General features: G+C 37.2%; 1 protein-coding gene across 1 annotated transcript in view; it reads right to left on the bottom strand.

The window, feature by feature from the left end:
• The window catches only part of HECTD4 (HECT domain E3 ubiquitin protein ligase 4), a 108375-nt gene that overhangs the window by 62591 nt on the left and 26564 nt on the right, over positions 1 to 19220 (bottom strand). Inside the window, exons 5-16 of the mRNA XM_044989845.1 lie at positions 18763 to 18871; positions 17259 to 17397; positions 16145 to 16315; positions 15246 to 15438; positions 11844 to 12005; positions 11615 to 11728; positions 9416 to 9556; positions 8797 to 9029; positions 8134 to 8279; positions 5428 to 5498; positions 1064 to 1169; positions 192 to 312 (exon numbers count right to left, since the gene is read on the bottom strand). Coding sequence (XP_044845780.1) covers positions 192 to 312; positions 1064 to 1169; positions 5428 to 5498; positions 8134 to 8279; positions 8797 to 9029; positions 9416 to 9556; positions 11615 to 11728; positions 11844 to 12005; positions 15246 to 15438; positions 16145 to 16315; positions 17259 to 17397; positions 18763 to 18871 — 1706 coding nt within the window. The remainder of the gene's footprint in view (positions 1 to 191; positions 313 to 1063; positions 1170 to 5427; positions 5499 to 8133; positions 8280 to 8796; positions 9030 to 9415; positions 9557 to 11614; positions 11729 to 11843; positions 12006 to 15245; positions 15439 to 16144; positions 16316 to 17258; positions 17398 to 18762; positions 18872 to 19220) is intronic.

Here is a 19220-nt window from a genome sequence, read left to right as displayed (position 1 = left end):
AATTCAGTAATATTAATCAGGTTTTATTTTTGCAACAATATGCACTTAAAAACTCCCTCACCTATTCTTTTTCAAGACTGTATTATTGTATTCATTATACTTTTACATAAAAGGGAATGGATGGCTGGAATCAAGAAACAGAAAGAAAACTTAAGCAAATGGAATATTTTCAACAAATACATTTTACTTACAGGCACAGTTGAAAGAAGTCTTTGAAATTCATCTTTAGATACAATTTGGCACTTGGTGATTAAGAAGCAAGATTCTCGAACAACAATCTTGAGAATGTAGTGCAAAAGCTCATCGTTTAGTCTTTAAAAATGCAGGAAAGACATGAGGAGATGTTGATGATTTATAATTAAAGAAAATTAATGACTGATACACATTCAACACACCTGAAAAGTCTTGACAAATCATATTACAAATTAGGTTACACTGACTGAATGACTGCATTAGAGATGCTCAAGCACTAATATGCTCAACCAAAGCACTCTGATATCAAAGATGTTTGAAAAATAAAATGTCTCTTACCACAGTATAATACAAGATAGATATAGCTCTGGCTTGTTTAAAATATCAGTACATTCTGCATTCATTTTGCTCACTGTACCTCCAGAGAGTCCATATCAAGTGAAGCCTTCTTTTTTAATAAAAAGAAAACCCTTCCAAACTTCAATCTTTAAGTAAACGTTAGAGCTTCTTGAGGGTGATAGTCTTAGTGCTGAAGAGTGACACTTAAAACACAGTAATATGGAGTGCAGTGTTAGATTATAAAACGTCATCTGCTCTCATTTAACTATCAGGAAATTCACAAAAGTCTCCCCCAAACCACTTATGTAGTTCTACAGAAATCTCCGAAAGTTCCATAATACCTCAAACCCCCAAGGGAATTCAGTGCTTTTAGCAAACGGTACAGTATGTACACAAGGCTAGCATTAGCTCAAACTGCAGTAACAAACAGAATAAGTTGTTTAGACAGAAAGTAGCTCAGTTTACAATAATGCTGACAAGCCAAATGCACTTCAATACAAATTAATAACACAACTGTGTTATTTCACTTTACCTGTAATGATCATCATCTTCACTTCCAAATCTGTTGTTCTGAAGCTGTTCAGCTAAGTTAGTGAGGATCACATCACGAAGTTGGGAGAGCCCACTATTTCTCTCTCCTACAATGGCAGAATATGAAAAACGTAAAACAGCCTTTTTTAGATACAATTTTTATTAATTCATAAGGAATGTTGCCGGACATACACTGCAGACTAACAGTAACTATGCTTACAATTTATTGTGATTCTCCACAGACATACAAGCAGTTTGGGACTTACTACATATGCAGTACTGTTTTAAATTTGAGACAACTCACTGAGTTTAGTTGAGTGGAAGATACCACTACCGTGGTCGACAATGTAGGCTCTCTACACACATGCATATCAAAGCTTATTATGTCTATTTTAAGATGAAGTATGATATGCAGTTGTCAACTGTTGCCATTTCCACCATCAACACATTAAAATGACCACTTTGAAGTATTTGAATTTGTTTCTATTAATTTAAAGATTCTATGTATTATTTCAAGACATAACATTGGATTTCTTTGTGACGTCAATGCATCACAACAATCTAAAGAGTAAAACAAAATCTAATAATAAACTTGTACAGGTATAATTGGATGTATGGGACCCCAGTAATGAGCGAGTGTTGAGAGAATGCAGAATCGGTCAGTGCTACGCTCGGCTGATGCAGCAACTCATGGTGTTGGATGCCATCAGGTGGTCGAGCGACATCTACCTAGAACACCTCACTGGATATTGGCAATACCAGGAGAGATGAGCTGGAGTGCTGATGAGAAGCGAAGTGAGGAAAGTAACTGAAATACTTTCTTCATGGATTCACAGACGTTTTGGAGCATGAGCTTTCGTGGGTGAATACCCACTTCATCGGATGCATCCGACGAAGTGGGTATTCACCCACGAAAGCTCATGTTCCAAAACGTCTGTTAGTCTATAAGGTGCCACAGGACTCTTTGCTGCTTTTACAGATCCAGACTAACACGGCTACCCCTCTGATACTTCTTCATGGATTGTATTTTCCAACTGGACAATCTACCCTAAATGCTCAATTACTGAGGGACACTCTACACTCATTCCTATATTTGCTTTCTACAACCAACTCTCTGTATAATTTTTCATTAGTGATGCACCCAAGTATTCGGATTCTAATATCTAAACTGTATTGCTAAACTTATTCACCTTAATGTCAGTTATTCCTGATTATGCACTATACATCTTATGACTTTTTAAAACAAACTTTGTATTGTGGATAATCTAAGCAATATACCCAGATGTAGAGACACTCTCTTCTTAACCTGTGTGCTATATAACTTTCTTTTTTTTAGCACTGGTGACATTTTTAGTTATCATCATCATCTTGTTCATCATTATGATCTCTGTTGAGAGTGAGGGGGTTACCATAGTCTTTACTGCCTTGGCATGTACATAGGTCTATGCAGGGAAGGCTGTCCTGGCTACAGACAGTTGACTGTGCAGTGACCCCTACTGGTACAAATAAGGTCTTATAAAAACTCAGATGCCATTGGGCCCTTGAAGAATACAGGAAGTAGTTCATCATCCATATTTTTCTACCCATGCTGCAATGGTGATCCAATATCTGGTTTACTTATGTGCAAAGACATCCAAATCTTTGTTTGACAAGATGCTCTTTTGACAAGCTCTTCAAAACTGTCCTCACATGGTGAGAGTTTGGCCAGTGACTTGTCCTTTTTGATGGCTAGATTGAGACACAAGCAATTCAGGTCTCTGTGGATCTTTTCTTTTTTCGTCTGGCCACAGCACTGCTACCAACTTCCTTGCTGCAAAAACTGTGGCTTGTCCAGCACTGTTTTCCAATTTGGCAAGTAGTAAGTTCCCTTTGTTTTGACAATATTGAACATAATTTTTTTCCGAGCACCAAATAGGGATGACATAGTCATCCTGTTAATATGTACAACAGGAAGTATGTGCATCACAAATTGCATGCACGGGTATGAAGCAACGCTTGTCAGCTGTGCTGGTAATGGTACCTGTTTCAATCCGCACATTATCTGTATCTTCCATTCTTGGAAAGAAGAGAACAGCAAGGATCAAAACATCTGTATCAAGTGACCTAATTACTACAGTTTCTTTGATACAAAGAGACTCAAATGCCATATTGGTACATACAGCATGCAGAAGCATCCTTCTGTCCACTTCAGCTTGAGTGCTGTGCAAGTTCTGGGCTTCTGCAATACCTCTACTGGTGATGGACTTTGCTCCTTCACCACTGGAAAAGACTCAATCAAGGAGTGTTTGTGCCGGGTGTGCTCCTACACTGTCAGGTAGATTTTGAACCATAAATTCACAGAGGAATTTTACAAGTGACTGCTTACTGGATGATAACTTTAGAAACTTTTTCACTGAGGCACAGGATGTCCACCAATGGCCTGGTATTTCTTGTATCCATCCTTAAATCCTGTCCAGCATTGTCTTTCTGCAGTTTTCACAGAGTTACTGTTGTCATATTTGTCACAGACTTCGACTACAGAATTAGCTTTGTCAAATCCTTTTTGGACCTGCCTCAAATACTCAGCAGCCCATTCATCGAACGTGTGGAATTTGTCTTCAGTCATCATCTGTATGACAACTGTGGCATCTCGGATGTACACTGTGGTTTCTTTGTTGTATGCTCTTAGCTCATCAATTATTCCAGCTTGATTTTACAGCTGGTACCCTAATTCAGCTTTGTCTGTTCTTCTCATTGTTCCATCAGCAGGGCAAAGGCACAGGTCTTACTGGCTGACTAAGAACAGTTCCCAATGAAACATCATCATTGCATCTTGCAAAGGACAAGGCTCTGTGGAAAACTGGTATCTGCTGTGACTGTGCCTCCCTTGCCAGGCTTAAATTTGTTCTTCTTGGCCATGTCAGCAAGTATTTTAATGCCAGATTTCTTGACTGGGCGGCTGAAGCAGCTGTGTCTCTCTTCAGAATCAAGTGCACCTCTCACAAATCTCTCCATTTGTTCTTCATCAACATCTGCTATTTTCAGTAGAGCTCCTGTAACACTGATGTTACATGCAGTTTAGCAGATATTTTGATAAGCACCCCTGGATGTGCTTCAGGGTCAAATGGTTTTGTCATATTGTTGATTACATGGTTGGTAAGAGCTATAACATGCTCTCCATCCCTCTTCAGTGCAGAGGCAAGGACTTGTTTGTGGACTTAGTCTTCATTACTTCTTGTTAGGTCACTTCTTTCTCTCATAGTTTTTATATATTCATAATATGAAGCTGTGTACTGTCATCTCTAACTCTAATACTGACCTGTGCATACATGTAACTGAATTAAAAGCTAATTTCTAGAATATTTCAAAGGCTAGTACTGCATGCATAGGCAATTACAAATTAAAACCTTCTATCAGGCAGACTAGATGCTACATTGTATGTACAAAATCTTACAAATGGCAAAGCATTATATTAGGAATTCACATACATTTATATCTACCCACTACACAGTACGAACTATGAACACAATCTACTGCAACACAACCTTCAGTGAGACTGATCTGGTCAGCAAATTTCAATTGAAAATATAGAGAACTATTAAAATCACTTATGAGATATTTTGACAATTAAGAATATGCAATGTGAAAACAATTCATGTTAGCATATTGCAAAATGTTGGTTTTCACCATTTTTGCCACATGCTAAACAGCTTCATAATTTCTGGGGAAAATAAATACTTGCCCATGTAAAACTAATACACATATTTTACTTCATTGTCGTGTGGTAGCTTTGACCAATAAACACCACATTAAGATACTGAAATTAACTTAAACAGTAAAACTGTAGTCAGCGATGTTGCAATGTTTCTGGAACAGCAGAAAAAAATGACATTCAATTTGGGTCTCATTGTTTCACCTCACCTACAGATTTACGACACCACTTGACAGTTCCACATTGTCCCTCATCTACACATACATAAAATAATTTTTCAAATGATATACAATGGAGATGTGTGTATGACGAGGGCCCTTTCTGAGGAATTGCTGCATAACTACTAGGTACGATATTCAGGCAAGACAAAGTACATTATGAATAATGTCAAAACAGATTTGTAAACTTTTCTAGTTTTAAGTTAGATTTTGCCATTACTCTGATACAGAGTTTCCCCTTCCCCCACACATCCAGGCAAAGCATTGAGAACTTAAAACATTCTATAACTTCCAAGGAAGTGCTAGTTTATGATGGTCTAACATTCAACCACTTTCCTGAACTTCTTTAATTCCAGAAACAAAAAGTACTACCAGGAAAAAAGACAAAACTGCCCTCTCTCTGCATAGTATTTAAATTTAAAAAAATTATTCTCCAGAGTACCAATAAGAACTCACCTTCTGTCAAGACCAACTTAAGTAAGTTATTAATTTCCACTTCTCCAGGATATAGGATATTTAAGCCAGAGCTAAAAAAAAAAAAAAACAGTGGAGGGAGGGGGGAATCAAAAGTCGAATTTAACATTTGTTTATAATGAGTGAAAGAAAAATAGTTCCATTATAAACATGGGAAACAGAACATTAAAAATTGGAGCTTACAATTGTATAGCTATCACCCCTAGAATTATTCCATATGGTTGCCTGAATTTTTATAAAGAGATATTTTTATACTAAGGAGAGACGTCCAACACATCTTAACATTTAGATTAATTTATCTGTCATATAATTGCAATGTTTCCTCTGTGATTTCTGCTAATCAAAGAAGTTTTGTTGTATAAGCAGAGGATTTCCCCCCCTCTGAGCCATCTGCTCCCTCCTAACAAATCCTACAATGAAGTCATCATTGTAACATACGATAGCACAGTCATTTCTGTAACAAACAGACCAATGTCAAACACAGGATGATGGCTTTACTGCAAATCCAAGCAGAACAGTGGTGGAGAGAGGGAGAAAGCAGCAAATCAAATATCTGAAATGAGAACTATAGGAAATGAAAGCCAGTAGCCAAGAACTTTTACTTGTATTAACTCATTTAACCTCATTAACCTTTGACCCATTATGGAAATCCTTCTTTAAACTAAGTGGGGAGCCAGAAGTACAGTAGTGTTGGAACTGCACTGCTATAGATACACCTCCAAAAAAAAGCAAGTAGTCTCCCCCCATTTAATAGTTTGTCCTCTCTGCATAAATTATTCACCGTATCAAGGGTAAGAGATCACCCTTGTGCACAGGCGTGTGCTCCTGATTGCTTATACTGTTAAAGGAGCAACTATATGGAAATGTTTTACCTTATTAAATGCATCTCATACCAAACATAAGTGTGTGGTCTACTGTTCATTTTACAAGAGTGAACTGGAGCCAAGATTTCTGCAGTTTTTTCCCAACTCAGTCACTGACTCCAAGACTAATCACAGTCAAGTCACTTTGAAATGTAGACTTAGAATAGCCATAACCACATAGAGAGTCTACATTTCATAGTACCTTACAACACAATTTATTTAAGTCAGAAAATATGAACCTCAAAGTTAACTTGGAATTTATTATTACTACAATAAGAAGAAATCCTTCCTGATCTTTACTGATCTGCTCCTTTGCTTACATAAGCTACAATGCTTTAATATATTTGCTGACCAAAACCAATAAATCTAGTCAAATACTGTAACAACTACTTAACTGTTCTATCAATATCCACTGTGTAAACAGTCAGCAGCATATATAAAACCTGAAAAGACGGCCTTCAAACCAAAGACATACTACTATTCTCTTGTGCATTTAAATGGCTGTATACATTTTGTAACTTAGTGGTTTATAAGAAAGGCACACAGGTTGATCTTTGGAAGATTTTGTTCTCAAGCTTTGGAACATTTCCCACTTGAAAGCAGATTTACAATCTGTGATTAGGACACCTGAGACAACATTATTTGCCCTTGAGATGCACATTTTCTGATTCTCTTGATACACAATTGCATTTTTTCCACTTTATTGTCCTCAACTTGGTCACTCTGCTGTCATGACAAACTACAGAAAAGTTTCACAGCTTGTAGCTCAAATGAGACAGCAGTGCAGTTCGGGCTCAATGACACTGTTCCTTCAGCACTAGTGCCCAGTGTGCTGGGGAGCTGAAGCATCTGCTTGGATAATACTGTTAGGTGCTGATGCAGCAACACAAAGACATTGGGCTCACCCAATCCCAGGATGCCTATATAACACAGGTTCCTCATCCCTAAACACAAGTCTCCTGCCACCCCAAGCCACCTGGTAATAAAGGTAATAATTGGAGATATACCAATCTCCTAGAACTGGAAGGGACCTTGAAAGATCATCGAGTCCAGCCCCCTGCCTTCACTAGCAGGACCAATTTTTGCCCCTGATCCCTAAGTAGCCTCCTCAAGGATTGAACTCACAACCCTGGGTTTAGCAGGCCAATGCTCAAACCACTGAGCTATCCCTCCCCCCATCCTTGCAACCCATTTCATACTTTTCCAAAATCATCCTCAACCTATAGCATCCCCAAACCCCACTCACTCCACTTGTCTCCACACCCCTGGTCACCCCCACCCCCAAAAAAAGTCTCAAATTTGCTTTCTGAAACATTGCTCTAACCACCATCATTTACACAGATTCTTTCACCTCAGAGCATATATAAACCACACACACACACAAACACACTGTACCCATCACTGAAATGCAGCCAAGTCTTGGGTGAAACATTACAGCTATTTAACACCATACTCATGGTTAGGTTAAAAGAAAAAGAAAAAGTGTAGCCAATAGGAACTGCAGGAGCAATTTAAAGTAGGCATAATGTAGTTATTGCATACTGCATCACCATCGCCACTTAACATCCTGCATTTTTCTTCCCCTCCAAACCAACCAAATTTGCAAGATCTGATCATATTTATCTAAAATTTGCCACAGGCATAGTTTACACACAGAATCCTGGATTCTTATAACAAAGTTCAGATTAGCTGTATTTTTAACTTGAATGGCTCAGTGAACTAAGAAATAACAGTAAACTAAAATTACGGCCAGGTTATGATTTTTCATGACTATCATTAAGATCTTAGTTTCACTTCATTTTGACAAAGTAACATTGATATTTACCTGATTGCTAGACAGACCTCCTTCTGAATTTCAGGGCAAATCTGGCTCTTTGGTGCCATCAGTAACTGCCAAAGTAAGAGGCCAGACCTTCTAACAATGTCTCTGTTTCTCTCAGTTTGGGGGCTGAAGAAAAATTTAAAAACCACCTACAAAAACGATAGTTAGAAAATACAGCAATATTAAAAACAAATTTTTCTCTACTCAAGGGAAGTGCTTCATACAGGAAAGCCTCTATAACAAAGTGGCTCAAATGGAAGCAGAGTTAGGCCAACTTTAAACATTTTTATGGCCACTCTAAATAATTTCTCCAAGGTTGCTCAAAGTTGGTGGTAATCAGGAATTGAATCCAGATCTACTGAGTCTGCGATCAGTGCCTTAACAAAAACCTAGACAAACCACCCTTGTCCTTGAGCAAATAACTTAACCTCTCTGGATCTTATCCAATTTGTAAAACATAGATAAGAACTCATAGGGTCTAATTTTAGGCTATAACACATTCTAGAAATGCAAAATAAGAAGTTATCTCTAGGTTAATGTCCATTAGCTCTTCTCTACTCAATACAAAGTCACCATTCATTTTAAAAAAGGCTTACTTGTTGGTCTGCATTCTTAAAGTCTCCTTTACAGAGTTTATTTTAAAATATATTTAAGATTTGTTTATACCTGAAAGACAACAAGGATGCAGCGTATAATGCAAGTATCTCCATTCACCATAGCTTTCTCCATGATGTCGCAAATACTGCTGAGATGGTGTGCTTCTATGGGATGTTGTTTGCCCAAAAAATTTGTTATTGGGAGATTGTTACTGGCTGCAAGGAGATTTAGTTGGTGTATGCACATGGCACCAACATGGTGCAGTAACTGGTTGATAACCTCATTTGTGGTTATATCATCTCCTGAAAGAAAGAGAGAAAAGTATGTCCATTTCTTTATGAACACAGAGGTGCATGTATCAAGTTTACATTCATTTTTAAAATATGTTATGAAACCATCATTAGCATCAATGAAATTCTGCAGCCCTTTAGAGCTATCGTCTGCATTAAAGGTAAGAGATTTCTGTTCAAGTTTTTAGAAGCGTTAAAGGCAGAAGTCAGAAAACCAATAAACATGCACAAAAAAAAGCTTTTTTCTTATCTTCAATAAAGATCAAGTAATTTTGTAATATGCTGTAACTAACCTTGTGGCTTTCTGAAGAAAGTATGTTCAGTGCTTAAAGTAGTCTAAACTCACATAAATCTCATATTTTACTTACACTTATACAAAGTGCTGACTATATGCTCACCTCTAGGCTCTGTGATGATATGACTAACTCCCAGTCTCTGACAGACATAATGGAATGCTTGGTTTCCAGGATTACACCATTGATCAATATAGTCATTAGAGCACGTCCATATCATGTTATTCCTAGTATCATAACATGCACCTGAAGAGAGAATATACAAAAAAAAAATCAAAATAATTTTTATTTATTAAAAAGTTGTCTGATGATAGTATTTTCTATTGGATTTTTTTTCTTGGAAAGCAATGCAAACATTGCTATATCAGATGTGGATTTAATGTGTTTTCTAAAGTTAATTCAATTACATTAGGTGACACATCAAGCTGCTTAAAGATAAGGGTTAAGAATAACAATCTTTTAAAGCAAATTTCCTAATGTGGTTAGTGCAAACCCCTCATTCCTCAGTGTCCTTATCACTCAAATTGCCTGCTACCAATTAATCAACTGCCTGAAATACTGGGGCTAGCATCTTATGCTCAGGAGTTGGCACCACCATGTTGCATGACAGACACTTGAGAAAATTACCGTACTTAGTGATGGACATGGGGGGGGGGGGGGAGAATGTTATGTCATTCGTTTTTTTTTTAAAAAGTTACCATGGACCTCAACATTTTTACCCTTGCTTATGCTGCTGTTCAAGAAAAATAGATAAAGAAGTTTCAAATATTTTAGCTCTCTCTATTCATAATTAATTGGATTTGTTTTTAATTTAATAGCCTTGCTCTTACTACTTTGCAGGTTATTTATATAGCTAGTGACATGTATGGTGCTGTGCAACTGGTGAAGAGTGGTAAGCAAACAGACCTCTGGCCTGAGCAGCTTACAAGTCGGCACAATACATCATAAAAACAAGAATTGTGTAAGAGCGTCATAGCTGGATCTTTAGAAATTATATAAAGGAGAGAGAGGAAAAGTATGAACTTGGCAGTATCCCCACTGCATGAGATTGCAGAAAATTCTTCTATAGGCATCAAGTATCAGAGGGGTAGCCGTGTTAGTCTGGTTCTGTAGAAGCAGCAAAGAATCCTGTGGCACCTTATAGACAAACAGATGTTTTGCAGCATGAGCTTTCGTGGGTGAATACTCACTTCTTCGGATGCAAAGTGACTTGGGTATTCACCCACGAAAGCTCATGCTGCAAAACGTCTGTTAGTCTATAAGGTGCCACAGGATTCTTTGCTGCTTCTATAGGCTTGTCTAGACTAGGATAGAAGATATTTAAGCACATTTCAAAACTCAAGCGTAGATTGGACTAGTTGTATTGTGACAGGCGTTAAGCGGACTGTGGTGAACTATCAGCTTGATTGATTAACATGTTAACATACTCCTAGAGTTATTACTGCGCTAGAGTTTCAAAACTTGTTGGCCAAAGTGTTTTAACGAACATTAAAAAAATTATACTTTTGATCCTTGTCAATGGGAGTCCTATACAGATCCTAGTTAATTAAGCATTGTTTAAAACCTGTTGGTATCTATTATATACCTATCTCATAGAACTGGAAGGGACCTTGAAAGGTCATTGAGTCCAGTCCCCTGCCTTCACTAGCAGGACCAAGTACTGTCCCTGACAGATTTTTGCCCCAGATCCCTAAATGGCCCCCTCAAGGATTGAACTCACAACCCTGGGTTTAGCAGACCAAAGCTCAAACCACTGAGTTCTCCCTCCCTGCTTATCTAGCATAGCCAGTGTTTAACAATTTATTCCTATTCTATTTTGTATCCTTCTGACTATTGAGCTGGCAGAAGCAATCCAAGTCCAGAATGCAAATGCAAGTGAAGTCGTGAAAACCAAAGTCACAGGTAAATAAGAAAATATAAGCAGAACATCTTCCTGGTTAATATATTTATTTTTTAAAGTAAAGATAGGAAAGTTCAAATCTTCTAAACATTGACTCTTTCTTTTAAAGAGTCTGTAATACAACGGATATTAAAAAAACCTTCCAAGTTCTCTCCATCTAAGGTCAATACCTCTTCTCACTGTCTACAAGAGAGAGTGCACCTTCAAAACTTGCAAACCAAATCATAAGAAACCAGGAAAAAAGCTTTCCTTCAGAATTTTCACATCACATCTTCTAAGTTGTAATTTTATTTATTTTTTTACAAAAAAAAGTGGAAGTTACTGGAAATTGAAAGAAATAATTTAGAAAATGGAGATTGCTATCTCCAATACTGAATGTCCCTAAAAATAAATGTATTTCTTACCAAGTCCTGGTATTAGAGCACCACGTCCCAGTGAACTTCCTGCGGCATCAATGAGATCTGCTCGGCTTGTGAACTGCCCATCTGAAATATTGTATACCAAGCTAGAAGCAAGAACTTTAAAAAAAATAAAATAAAAAAAAAATCTCCAATTAATTTCTCAAACGTTTAAAATATGATAAAGAAGAGAGTCTCTGAAATCTGCTGTAAGGATAACAAAAAAACAACTTACTTTTCAAAGATGACAAACCACTTGTCCCACCAAACAGTGATCGTGTCGCAGAGCTGCCTGACCCACCTGGAGGTGGGACCAACATCACCAAATATGTTCCACATGTGTACATTGGAGTCTTTCGTAACATTTTTAGTGGTAGCCCACAACTAGTGTTAGCAGCTGAAATGTTAAATAAAGCAATGAATCAAACAATTATTTCTCTAAACAATTCGTAAGATATGGAGAGCAAGCAAGACAGAAGTCCTAAATATAATCTGTTTTGGAGTTTAAATAAATCCATCAGAAATACTGATAAATCTAACATTTTTGCAGGCTTTGGAAGTTACTTGTGGGTCTGGCCAGTGGACTCTAAAGATCCCCCCACACACACTCATTAGGAGATAGTTCCTCAGAGGGCATGCACAGTTTCAGTGGCATTTTAAAATATAATTTGAATAAAACGATCTTTAAATATGAATAAAAACAATAAACCCTAGTTTCCATAATGACAATGACAACAACAACAACATCAGAAAAAAATAGAAACCTAAAAGCTAATAGAAGGTATAATATACAGAGAAGCAAACAAAAATCTGTCCTAGGGATGTCTAAGATGGTAAAATATCACGAGCAACATTTTAAAGCCCAAGGAAATTAAGACAAGAGGCCCTCTGGGATTCACTACCACTTTTTAATCCCTTGAAATCCCCCTACCCTGGGGTCCCATATCCAGTGAAGCATGATGATCTAGCCTCCAGCCAAGAAGGTGAGGGTGGAGCTCCAGCCAAAGCTGATCAACATTGCTCTGAATACTGACTGTTCAAGAGGAACCCATATTTTATTTTCTGAAGCACTCCTATTCACTACTAGGCAACATATAGATTTTACAAAATCTCCATTATACCTCTTTCCACTCCCTATCACAATCTAAAGGGTACGTGCAAAAACACTAGGAAAATATTTGCAGTGGTGTAAATGTACATTCCACTGGTTAGAGAGAGCATTTTCTTAACTGAGGAACTTATAACAACATGTAACTGGATCCATGAGATATTTTAAAATCCATATGCATACAGTAATCTCACCATTAGTCAGTGAACCCAGGGTTCCAGGTTGTTTAATGCATATTTGAAAAAAGGGAGAGAACTATTCAAGACATACCCATAGAAAGTTTGCCCTGAAAAGGAACTTTAAAAAAATCCTCAGAATGCAAAGAAAGTGATCAGTACACTAGTTTAGACAGGGTGTTTGAATAAAATGAAACTTAATATAGTAGTTTCAATAAGGTAATAAAGAACAGTAATACTGTAATATATAAACAATTAATCAGTATACCAATAACAATGTCACACACATTTGCTATTTCATCAATAATGAAGAGGTACTGCGGAATAGTGCCCAAAAAACAATTCCAACAGTGCTACAGTGTGAAAAGAGTACTCGATGAGTGCTTTGAATGGGAATTGGACCTGTTTATTGATGTCCCAAACAATATGGTGTATCACCACTGGAGTATCCCTCACCTCAATATGAGTTTACACAAGTATAATGAAATTTCATAACACACATGGTCACTGGCATAAAAAATAAGAATATGATTAACAATTTCTACTGCCAACAGAAATGTTAAAGTTCATTTTGAGAGCTTGGGACACTTACTGGAAACTGATTTAGGATTTTCTGAAGTATCCTATTCATAGTAAGGATTAATAATGCCAGAAGAAAATAACCATGCTATTGTTACAGGTTTGTCAATGGTTCCATGTAAGCCTTTATTTATAGCCTAAAAGTGAAACATCTTCTGAAGAAAAAGATCCTTTCGGATTTCTTGGAAGACTTTTAAGGCCTCTAAGTATTGCCTCAATGTACTATTAATGCCATTTTTAAATCCTTATAAAATCACTTATGCATCTAGCCTCACCTCATTTTCCTCCTATCTTTATCTCACTGGCAATTCCATTACCCCCTTCCCTCCCAACACAGGCTCACAATCCTGGAGTTATTTTTACTCTTCCTTCATTTTCTCCCCACATCAAATCTATCATGAAATCCTGTCAGTTTTCCTTCTACATTATCTCCAGAATCTAAACTTTCCTTTCTATACCCCCTACCAAAACTCTGGCCCAAACCCTGATAATCTTACACATAACTACTCCAATGTCATCTTTGGTCTCCATGAAAATTGTATGATCCTCCTCAAATCAATTCAGAATACATCTGCTAAGCTCCTCTTGGTTGCCACTCCAACCACCATCTGCTTCTCCTCAAATCCCTTCACCGGCTGTACCTTCCCATCCCCATATCAAAGACAATATCTTGGTCCTTTAAGGACAAAACAACAACAAATAATCACTTAACCATGGAGTTGACAATAAAATTAGTTTTCTGGGAGAGTAATCAAGTCAGTTTTGTCTGACACACCAGTCCCATAGTTTAGCCATTAGTTTTATTCTTGAACGTTCAATTTTCCTATAGATCTTTTGGAAATGTACAATTAAACAGAAGAGAGGAGCTACCTGACTAAAATCAAACTACTATGAGATCTTCAGTGAAATAAGTTTCACCAAAATCTAGGAAAGCTTTATAAGTTATGGCTGATGAATTTTAATTTTTAGCCCAATTAAAGGAGTTTATAACAACATCGAGATAAAGGGATCCAGATGGCCTGTAAAAATAATTCAAGATCAATCTGCAGTACAAATTAATTTGATCTTTGCCCTACTTTTCTACAATTCCTACATTTAAAAAATGAAAACCCTCATTCTGAAATATTTAAATTGCTTCTCAATCAAAATTTGCATTTTATATACTGCAGTATGTTATGCTGAATGTAAAATTAATCTAAAGAACCACTCATACTGAGCTTTAAATTAAGTTTAAAATGGTTTAACTGTTCCTACTGCCAGGGCCAGCTCCAGGGGTTTTGCCACCCCAAGCAGCCAAAAAAAACCCCCAAAAAACAAAAAACAACAAACAAAAAACAAACGCGATCGCGATCTGCGGCAATTCAGCAGGAGGTCCTTCGCTCCGAGCGGGAGTGAGGGACCCTCTGCCGAATTGCTGCCGAATACCTGAAAGTGCCGCAGCAGCAGTGTATTTTATATGAATATGAACTGTTATTTTGCTATTAGAACTTTGAATGTTAAGCACTTGCACTGAAGTATGTATTTGCATGAAGTATTCCAAAAGCAATTATCTTTACAAGAAATTCACACAACTTTCAAGAATTTTAATAAATTCTAAGAAATTCATAACAGTAATGTATATGATGGCAGTTTAAAGAGCCTAAATTAAAAGACTCTATATGTACAGGTATGTAGGATTTTCAAATTCTACAGTTAGAGAAATAATTTTGTAAATATGCATCACTGCAAACAAAAAATGAAAAATTATTGTAAAGGAGAAGAGAACTCTTCTGACCTGCTTGGTCCTCTTTCAATGTATTGGAAATTGTAGAGCCAGTTAAAGCAGCCAGTGTTGCTGATGGGGAGGCTCTGTACCTTGAAAGCCTGCTCAGAAGCATCTCATTTATACTCTTTGCAGATTCTCCCTCTTTTCTCATTAGTATAATGCGCTCCTGTAGAGGATTTGCTATACATATATCATTTTCTACCTATGCAAATGAAAAAAAAAATCCTTAGATATTTAAGTCCCTAAGAGATTGAGGATTTTATTCCTCCATGCTCGCAAAATGAGAAGAGAAGCAAAAACCAGATCCAGATGTATGCAAGGAAGTCTGATACCAAGGTGATTGGTGTGACTGAAATACCTAGAAATACAGATTATTATATCATGGCCAAAATCATATCATGACTGATCATCTTTAGACATTTTTTACTTTGGAAAATACAACAGTAATAGTCCAGTTGCTATAAATAAATTTCCAGAAATAAAGTTGAAGTTAACATTATACAAAACCCAGTATTTAGATGATTTTTTAACTATAGCAAATAATACAAAGTAAGCAGTCTCCACGTAGTATATGGCACTTACACTAAATTACTGTTTCAGTATGAAACAGAGTAATAACGATGCTATAATATATTTCACACTAACAACACATGTTACAAGCAAGCCTGCAATATTGGAATGTCCTTTGGAAGTGCAGATTTTATAGTATGGCTTTTCATCCTGTTAAACACTATGTCAACTGCTTGTAATATTTTGACTGTATTCCTGAAGTTATGTACTAGCACTCAAACAATTAACATGTCCAGTAACTTTATTAAATGTTACTATTTTAAGAAGTGTTATTCATGTCACTAAACTAAGTCTGCTACAAATAAACAAATTGCTAATTTAATTGAAAATACACTTACTATAAGTTCAAAAATATCCATAAAGACAGAGTGTCCCTTTGGTGTTTTTTCATTCAGGCTTGCAGGAGACCAGATCCAATAGAAATAGGTACCATCTGAAGAAAGATGTACTGTGGTCATAGTACTGCCAACTGGGAAGTGATTTACTGGCATGGGGAGTATGTGACATACCTAGAGATCAATAGGAAAGCAAGAAAGAAGGAGAGTTCAGTTCACATTTTGAAGCTGTTCTTCAGACTATTAATTTAAAAAGTTAGTGTTTTTAGTTATTCTAGAACAAGGCTCATTAGGCTTACTTATCTAGTTATAATTTGCTATGATTTGAGGGAGAATACAGTTTGCCAAATAAAGGTATTGTGTACTAACAAATTCCATGCTAGCAAGACACAGTTATCCATCTAAAAATAGACAAAAGATCATGGTTTCAAATTGCTGAAAAATGTATATAGTACCATCAGCAAAATGTTAATATTAATATAGTTATATGCTTTATCCTACTTTACTGAAATGTCTGCTCAAAATTCTGGAAGGAAACTCATTTAATGAGGAATCCAAACACTTAATTTGAGGAAACATATTGTATATGGCTGGAAACAGACAAACAGCCTTACTCCTTATTCTTCAGTGAAACTTCTTTAAACCACAATGGAAAAACATTGTCAAGAGGGATAGTTGCTCGTCTGCAAAACACAATTATAGCGAGAAGTGAAGGTGCCAACCATTCTTGTACTTAAGAAAAATGGAGGCATCGGAGGGGGGGGTAGGTATGCTCTAAATATATTTGGTTTGAAGATAAAGATCATTTTGCTTTGTTTTAAAATACTATTAATTTGTAATGTGTGCGCATAAACACTGTAACACAATGTAACTTGTAAGATGGTTTGTGAGGCAGGACATGCAACTCTACCAGTGGGAATCTGCAGAAGCAGTTTCATGAAGGGAAAAAGCAAACTCTCAGCACAAGAGAACTAATTAAATTTAAATTAGAAATTTTGCTGAAAGTACATCAGTATTATTATTATTTTTGACAATTTAAGAACATTTCCTTACTATATTACGATTATGAAATAAAGGCATAAGGGTTTTGGTGGTTTTTTTGTTTTTGTTTTTTTACCTGAAGGGTATTCTGGTCAATGACCTGGAAAAGGGAGTGAGGCTTATTATCAAAAGAGACAGGCCGATGAAGAAGTTTGCCATTGCCAAAAGCAACCCATCCAGTCTCCAACTCCTCGTTACGACAGTATACAAAGCCTCTGGGAAAAAGCAGGACATTACAAACCTTTAAATATGCTGCACCTTTTCAAACATTTCTTGAGCTTTGTTTGAACCTGGCTACAAAGGCATGTATTTATTTAACGTAGTAACACTGGTTTTAAGCATGTGAAGACTCTGAAGATTCAAGAATCATAAGCAAGGAAAGAATGAAGAGATAGAACAATCTCAGTGCTAATAATTTGTATTGTGAATTGCACAGGGCTGAAATTTGTAACATAGGCGATATAAATTCCTAACTACCAAGGTTTGATGCGGACATGGTGGTGAAATGAGATGGATGGATTTTAAGCAGCAGGCCGCGACTTTTATTAAACTTAAACACAAGAAAGTGGCACTACCCATCCATAATCGATACTCTCCTATACCAGGCATTCCATTGGTTCCAATGCAGGAGTCCTGTAAACCCCACCATACAAACGGTAACTTGGGGTAGGCTCTCCTCAGAGCTCAGCTTGTTCCGAGTCCAACCACCCACCCATCCATGAGGGGGACGGAGGGTACAGAAGGAACATGACCTCGACCCATGAGGGACTCGCCCTCTCCCATGAGCCCAAGGCCACCACCAAAATCCCAGGTTTTTTACCTCTGGGAACCATTAATTTTATCTTTTCAACTCCACTGGAAAAGGGCCGCAAGTTGCAATGAATTCATAACTCAACCACGTACCTCATTTAGGTACTATGCCTATTCTTACTCAGCCTACTGTGGCTTGAAGGTGCTGTGAGGAAAGGTGAAAAATTCCTTGGTCCTCTCCCAATTGGCTCATGGGAGAAAAAATTCCTTCTTGACCCCCCAAACGGGTGACTGGCTAGTCTCGCGGTACCAGTCAGGCCACATTCCCATGCCTAGCTCAGGGTGGAACAGAGTCAAAAGAGCTCCACATGGCCTCCTCATGGCCCCTGTCTCAGGTTAAATCCTGGGAGCTAGTGAATGCTGGTCAATCAGCTCCCCTTGCTCCATCTGGCCAATGGATATCAGAGACTCCAATGTGGGGGTAAGCTTCCTCATGTCCCTCAGTGACAGTCTCGTTCCCTAGGTACAGAGGCTGTCCCACTTGCCACTGTCAACTGCTCCCAGGGAAGAATAAATTTATGCCTACAATATTCTATAAAGGAAAACATCTCAAAATATGGACCATGTTAGACGAGGAAGATATTTAATGGCAGTAATTTTCAATATAAGAAGGGGGGAAATCAAATCACTAAATCTGAATCACTGAAAAATGATTTAGTGAAAAAAATATTAGATGTTTCATACACTTATCAGGTCCTCTGGTGACAAAGATTTATCTAGATAGGATAATAGATCTGCAAAGGCAGAAATATCACAATACTGTGGCTTACCGTAAAGTACCGTGTAATCCAGATCCTAATTTGCTTATTCCTCTGCCTACTGAATTAGTTGTATAAAGATAAAGTCCATCTGCTGCAAGACAGCGCCCTAAGTCTGCATCTGAAATAGGAAGGAAGCATTGAGTGGAGACCTTTTATGGACAGCAAAGCTACAATGATCATGTCGCTGCTGCTGTTAGGACAGTGACTGAAAACCAATGAGAGCTCCTCTTCTTCTCTGGTCAGAAGAGGTAAAGTTGATATTTATATATAAATTATTATTTGTATTACAGTCACTTCTAAGATGGCCAATCAAGGACCACTGCCCCATTTTAGTAGGCACACTACCATGCCTGTATCCAGTTATGCATAACTATATATTTACAATTTACCCACATTGCTAATGTATATATATTAAAATATGAAATAAATTATACAAAAAATGTGAAGTGCTTCCAAGCAACTTGAAT

The sequence above is a fragment of the Mauremys mutica genome, chromosome 16 (genome assembly GCF_020497125.1).
Source record: "Mauremys mutica isolate MM-2020 ecotype Southern chromosome 16, ASM2049712v1, whole genome shotgun sequence".
NCBI lineage: Eukaryota > Metazoa > Chordata > Testudines > Geoemydidae > Mauremys > Mauremys mutica.
The sequence above is the reverse complement of the archived record's forward strand: the minus strand, read 5'-3'. Positions and strand labels throughout refer to the sequence as shown.